We start from the raw sequence: 6,969 nt of genomic DNA on the forward strand, positions 1-6,969 counted from the left end.
AGTAGGTTGGTATTATGCTAAAGTGGTTTTTTGCGTTGAGTCGGTATTTTGCGTTTGTGGTGTTATGCGTCGAAAGGCTTTGGGGCTCTGAGAAGAACTCTTATTAAATGAGCAGAATTTCCAACCTTCCCTATACCCCATTGCTATTAGATAGAGACTTGAAAATACGAAGAAATGCTTCGATAAAAGATAATACCTAACTAGGTTAGTCTTTGCCTCTTTTCGGTTTGCAGCTCTTTTTGGTTAAGCATATCTATAAACAGGCGTAACTTAATACCTATGATACCTACGCTACACGCTTTGGTTAATAAACTGACAAGATTGAATACAAAGTACTTCGTTTAATTTCACAAACACGCGTTTAAGAATACCAACCTACGTTCTTTAAATGTACATACACCAGGGGAGTTTACGATTAACTGGACGCAAGGGACCAATCGACAGCTCATTCGGATAGGACATGGTAGGTTACAGAGCGTTTTGTTGCCACATTTGATAGGATAATTTTTGCCTTCAGGGTTCAAGTAGATAAGTGTTTAATTTAGAAATGTAGCTCTTGAAAACCTTGGGTACTCAATCTGTTGTATAATCACAAATTTAAAGCAACCACTTATGTCATCAACATACACATGATATAGGTATTCACTACTATGCCCATATGTTCTGATTCATAGCGGCATCATGACCTATCTGGCTCCTCCGTTTAAGCTTACGCTTTGACATGGTCTGCGCTATAGCTGATTTCATCTTTTTCAACTCTTTTCGATATCTGGGTTCCGGTGGGTTATGCCAGCATCCGCTGTGGATGGATGTTCTGTTAAATAGCGTATTAACGCCTGTTTCCTGTTGATAATCATCATAACTATTCTCGGGTTCTATGTTTTCAATTGCATAATTGTTCCTTTGGGGATTCCGGTAGTAGGTGGGTGTCAGCATTCCCGATCGACTAGTCGATGGACCCGCGACTTGTAAATAACTGTTGCCAGTTATTTGTTCAGGGGCTCCTATTTGCCAATTGGGGTCGTCACTCATTTGGTTTTGAAGACCAGACATTTGTCCGTAAGTGAATCCATTAATTGGTCCCTGGAGCCCTCCTAAATGTCCGTAAGTGGCAGTCGCTGCTTGTCCATACGGAGTAACCGCATATTGTCCATAAGGCCCATAAGAGTTCATTTGGCGATGTCGAGAAGCTGACTGTTGCGCCGTTGGATACAGTCTAGGTTGGCCTTGAGGGCTTCTGGTTGATGGACCATAGGAACAGAGGCTTGCTTGCGCTTGAGAACCTCTCGTTTGCCCGTAGCCTCTTCTGAGCGGGCCTTGAGTACGCGCCATTTGCGCGTAAGAGGATCTTCTCATTTGCTGCTGACAGCCTCCGTACGAGGATCCTCTCTTCTGTCCTTGCGTGTTACGCATTTGGTCTGTTTTGCACCCACATCCTCTTCTTTGTCTTTGATTATCACCCATTTGTCCATAAGAACACCCCATCATATGTTTTTGAGACCCTCCATAAGAGGATCCTCTTTTTTGCCCTTGCGGGCTACTTATTTGGTCGTAGAGAGTTCCCGCTTGTTCGTAGGGGGATCCCTCTTGTTCGTAACGGGTTTCCATGCGAACGTATGGAGCCTCCAAGCGAGCGAAAGGTGCATCCATGCGTGCATAAGGGGCTTCCATGCGTGCAAAAGGGGCGTCCATGCGTGCGTAAGGCACATCCATTCGTGTATAAGGAGCCTGTTGATATGGAGCAACCATTTGTCCATATGGAGTGGGTATTTGGGATGGGCGTGTATAAAGACTTTCTACGGCACGTTCTCGAGGAACGGGCATTGGTTCGTAAGCTGGTACTTGTACATTTTGAACAACTGGTGGACTATACTGTTCACCGGCTACTTGTCTAAGCACACTAGGTTCGCGATGTACTCGAGGAACATACGCTTGTTCATAGGCTTCCATTGTTTCTGCACGAGCCCTTTGAGTCGCTAAAGCTACTTCTTGGAGTCCTCCTAAGTTTTGAGTCGATGGATTCTTGTTACGAGCAGCTTCATCCTCTTTTATCTTTGCACATGGACAAGGATCCGTAAGGAATTGCCGCAATTTGTCATCTAAGCATAGCGTAACACCACTTGCCACTTCTATGCGATAAGGTACTTTGGTGTCTGCGTTTTTCTTTGGGGGGTGGTCCTGATCATCTTCTCCCCTAAAAGGGCATCTTAAATTCGCATTGATGAGAGAACCACGGCACGGTCCGTATAAATACTCATCGTCATATTGTTCACTCTCGCAAGGACAATAATTCAAGATTTTTTCGCAGAGTTTTAATATTGAGTGATAAGTCGACTGCGTGGATTGCGTTGAATGCTTAAGAAACAGAGTAGGACTGGGTTCTTGTAGTCGAGGAGCTGGCTCTGGCTCCTGTCTCTCTGGCTCGGGTTCCGGTGCCATGCCAGGCTGTTTTGACGGTATGCGTGTCATTGTAGGGTGCTTTGATGGTGGGGGTAACATAGTAGGCTGCCTTGCTGCTACGGGTGCCGCACTAGGCTGCTTTGATGGTACGTATGGAGGAGGTGCTGTAGGATGTCTTGAGGGTACGGGTGCCATAGTTGAGTGCCTTGATGGTGGGGGCTGCACACTAGGCTGTTTTGATGGTACTGGTGCCACGGTAGGCTGCCTTACTGGTTCTGGTGCCACTGTAGGTTGCCTTACTGGTTCTGGTGCTACAGTAGGTTGTCTTACTAGTTCGGGTGCCACGGTTGGCTGTCTTACTGGTTCAGGTACTACAGTAGGTTGCCTTTCTGGTTCAGGTATCACAGTAGGCTGCCTTACTGGTTCAGGTATCACAGTTGGCTGCCTTACTGGTTCAGGTACCACAGTTGGCTGCCTTACTGGTTCGGGTACCACAGTAGGCTGACTTACTGGTTCGGGGACAACAGTAGGTTGTCTTACTTGTTCAGGTACCACAGTAGGCTGCCTTACTGGTTCAGGTACGACAGTAGGCTGTCTTACTGGTTCAGGTACCACAGTAGGCTGCCTTACTGGTTCAGGCACCACAGTCGGCTGCCTTACTGGTTCAGGTACCACAGTTGGCTGCCTTACTGGTTCAGGTACCACAGTTGGCTGCCTTACTGGTTCAGGTACAACAGTTGGCTCCCTGACTGGTTCGGGAACCACAGTTGGCTGCCTTACTGGTTCAGGTACCACAGTTGGCTGCCTCACTGGTTCGGGAACCACAGTTGGCTGCCTTACTGGTTCAGGTATCACCGTAGGCTGCCTTACTGGTTCAGGTATCACCGTAGGCTGCCTTACTGGTTCAGGTATCACCGTAGGCTGCCTTACCGGTTCTTGTGCTACAGTAGGTTGTCTTACTGGTTCGGGTGCCACAGTAGGCTGCCTTACTGGTTCAGGTAACACTGTCGGCTGCCTTACTGGTTCAGGTACCACAGTCGGTTGCCTCACTGGTTCAGGTATCACCGTAGGCTGCCTCACTGGTTCAGGTACCACAGTCGGTTGCCTGACTGGTTCGGGTACTACAGTAGGCTGCCTCACTGGTTCAGGTATCACCGTAGGCTGCCTTACTGGTTCAGGTATCACCGTAGGCTGCCTTACTGGTTCAGGTATCACCGTAGGCTGCCTTACTGGTTCAGGTATCACCGTAGGCTGTCTTACTGGTTCAGGTATCACCGTAGGCTGCCTTACTGGTTCAGGTATCACGGTAGGCTGCCTTACTGGTTCAGGTATCACGGTAGGCTGCCTTACTGGTTCAGGTATCACGGTAGGCTGCCTTACTGGTTCGGGTATTATAGTTGGCTGCCGCACAGGTTCAGGTATCACAGTGGGCTGCCTTTCAGGTTCACTAGGCAATTTCACAGGAACGAGGGAGGGCTCTTTCGGTGCAGCAACTGTAGGTACACGCGATGGTGCTCGCGTTGGTTTTCTACTAGGTTTCTTAGCTCTGCTGGCTGGGCAACCTGAGCAGGGCACAGATTGTAGTTCTGAAATTTACAAAGTAGCTATAATGCCATATTATATAAAGAACTCATTCATGGTGAACGTGACGAAAGTAAAGTACTGTGTAGCCAATCTTATTCTCTTGTTTCTTATGGTAAAATCGCTTCTGTTCCTTGATAAAGCCTAAACGACGTTATGTGGTCTAGATTGTACCACGATTTTTGATAAACTGAGAAACGCTGTGATTGAAATCGAAAGTAAAAAATATGGATCAAGAATGGATTGAAGCTACAGTTGTGTTTCGAATTTAATGTAATTTTAGTATATTTTCCGTTTTCGAACAGCTTTTTCACAATTGCAATTTCACCCCCATTAAGGTCGGTTCCTTAACCTAATTTAACTTATGTATCCACTTTTTCTCCCTAGTTGTATAGAAAAGTGGATACTTATGTTAGGGCATTGACTGTACCAAGATTATTTAGCTTGCTCATACTGGTCATCAGTGCGCATAACTGTTTGATACTCATAAAATCTCCGTTGGTAGATTCTAAGAACAATCCTTCGACATTTCGAAAGCTATAATTTGCATCGATCATTTAGTCAATGATCGAATATTGTCGATATTTAAGACTATTAATTATCTGAAAGTAGGTACTATAGCATACGTGCCGAGTGTTTTAGAGCTTTATTAGGGAATCACTTTCACGGCGGACGATCTAGTGTACCTACAGTATTTTTGAACTTATCATTTAGGCAAAACATTATATATTTCATTCAGTTTCCCGATTATTTGCATGATACCGAGATCTAAATAGACTTTCCTATTTTAACAATACTTTACCTGAATTGATGAAATTATTTGAAACTAAATCTATTATTCGACATAAATAAATATATTTTGACCAAACTATGTTAATGTAAATGTAAATGTAAATGACATATTTATATTTATTTATATTGACATTTGGATTGATGTTATGTAGATTATTAATTAAAATGGTATATATTTATGAAAACTAAATAGGCTTTAAAGCTGTAATTGGCTTTATTCCACAAAGACAGGGTTACAACATAGTAAAAAAAGGTTAGCAGAGGTCGACAGGTATTGGCTCTGTGCACGATATCAGCGCCACCTCAATTTTGTTGGCTCTAAGGATCTGACGTTTTGAAATTTCATCGCGACTTTGTGACAAAAATCAAAAATATCACGTATTAATTTAAAATACAAAATTACTGTGATACAGTGATTTGGGTGGACAAAGGCTTGTGATTTAATTTTTGGTCATTAAAATTAAATGAGGTTAGGAAAATTTTAAAAAAGTGTTTTATTTTGGTTATGTCAGGGTTTTTTACTTCATGTTTAGTTGTAGTTTTACTGTAAGACAAAAAGATAAAGCTACTTTAATGGTTTCTTTAATTAATAGTAAACATAAGTAATAATTGTTCTTGTATCGCTAGTAATAATTTAAATATGGTTTTCAAATCGAAATGAGTATCGTTTTGAAGACCGGGTTGTGAGTATCACTCCAATATAAAATTTCAACCACAAACCGTTTCAAAAGGGAAATTGTTGGTATCTGCTGGACATGTCCGGGATGTAGAGGAATTTAGAACAAAACAGGGTCAGTGTTCAATAATTCAAGCTCGCATCATAAGACAAACATATATTACTAAAATTAGGTAGTTAAGTCTAAACCAATTGCTTTGTTAATGGAATGACATATGCCTACTTGTATGACAGATGACATAGCCTACATTATTTCTAATTTTGGCCACTATGAGCGCCGAGATATATTTCATTACCCCTACCTAGTACTTCGCCAGCTCGCACCCAGCGAATAATTTTAACATTGAATTAACGACTATACATAGCGGGTCCAAACAGTTTTCAATACCTAAGGACTTTGTGTCATATTGAAACAAAATACCCCGGCCAAACCAGGACTCTCCCCTCCTTTCCCTTCAACATACAATTTCAACCCTTTAAAAGTATCGTCTTCAACAACTATGACATTGTCTGCAGATTTATCCGAATCAGAATCAGTTGGACTGTTTTTGTCTTTCCCTTTCTTTTTTTTCTTACTAAAAAATCCTTTCTTACTACACTATAAATCCAATTTTCAACCGATTTAAATTTTCCCTTCGCTAAACACTATCTGTTTATCTATATTTTTTCATAATAATACTTAGATATGGCAAAATCAGGAGTTGACAAATACCGTATTATATAGTTCTGTTGTTAACAGACTTCACAAAAAGTCTTTGCTCTTAGTGCTCCACATCCACATTAGGTTGCCCAGACCTTAATTTTATTATGCTATTAGAAATCGGTTATCAAATGAAGGAATCTCGAAATCTTTAAGGCATTTCGATATCTCTAATAGTTTGGCTGAGCTCTTAGGGCGCTTGCTGACGCGGTTTTCACGGAGTGGGTGAACGTCTACTGAGAAATACTATAAGCAGCGGTAACTGCGCGTCTCAAGTGCAAAGGGTTTTTTTTCTACCTGTATTTTACCAGGCGTCCGCCCGCTCCGCGTGCACCCGTGCCAGCTAACGCAGGCTCTATAGTTTACATTATCATTGAACTTCCGGGGTTTGATGGGTTTTCCCTATACGTGGGTATCAAACGCTATCTCTGTGCAAAATTTTAGCTAAATATAGTCTAAGATATATATATATATATATATATATATATATATGTATTTAATGTTTGTTACCTCAGAACTCCGTCATTTATGAACCAATTTGTTTTTTTTTTAGATCGTCTAAGAATGCTTTCAATTAGGTATGGGAGCAGCAAATTAGGATCTGATGATCGGATCTTAAGGAAATCGAGGGAACTCTTCAAATATTGTAGGGACACCTATGGTAATTTGGATATATTTAGCAGTAACTCGTGCATTTGCTATTGAAGATCATCATTTGGTGAAGTGAAACTGATGATGAAGACCACAGTTAATCATCGGAGTAACTACTCAATAACTAGTATTTCACGGGTTGAATTTAAATTACTTTGACATAGTTGCT

General features: G+C 42.0%; 1 protein-coding gene across 1 annotated transcript; it reads right to left on the bottom strand.

The window, feature by feature from the left end:
* Positions 1–334: 334 nt before the first annotated feature.
* Positions 335–4,433, bottom strand: LOC141429402 (uncharacterized). The gene is made up of 2 exons (XM_074089734.1): positions 4,412–4,433; positions 335–3,986 (listed from the first exon to the last, which is right to left on the bottom strand). Exons 1-2 carry the CDS (start codon positions 4,431–4,433, stop codon positions 649–651), a joined length of 3,360 nt encoding a protein of 1,119 aa, XP_073945835.1. The 3' UTR covers positions 335–648.
* Positions 4,434–6,969: the final 2,536 nt, after the last annotated feature.

This window comes from Choristoneura fumiferana, chromosome Z, assembly GCF_025370935.1.
Source record: "Choristoneura fumiferana chromosome Z, NRCan_CFum_1, whole genome shotgun sequence".
NCBI classification, from domain to species: domain Eukaryota; kingdom Metazoa; phylum Arthropoda; class Insecta; order Lepidoptera; family Tortricidae; genus Choristoneura; species Choristoneura fumiferana.

What these genes read in the sequence shown, in the direction of transcription:
- LOC141429402 (XM_074089734.1), bottom strand. Translation starts at nt 4,433, where the DNA reads ATGAGCAAGCTAAATAATCTTG. An exon ending in GAGCAAGCTAAATAATCTTG is followed by an intron (nt 3,987 to 4,411) that starts GTACAGTCAATG and finishes TGTAAATTTCAG; the next exon opens with AACTACAATCTGTGCCCTGC.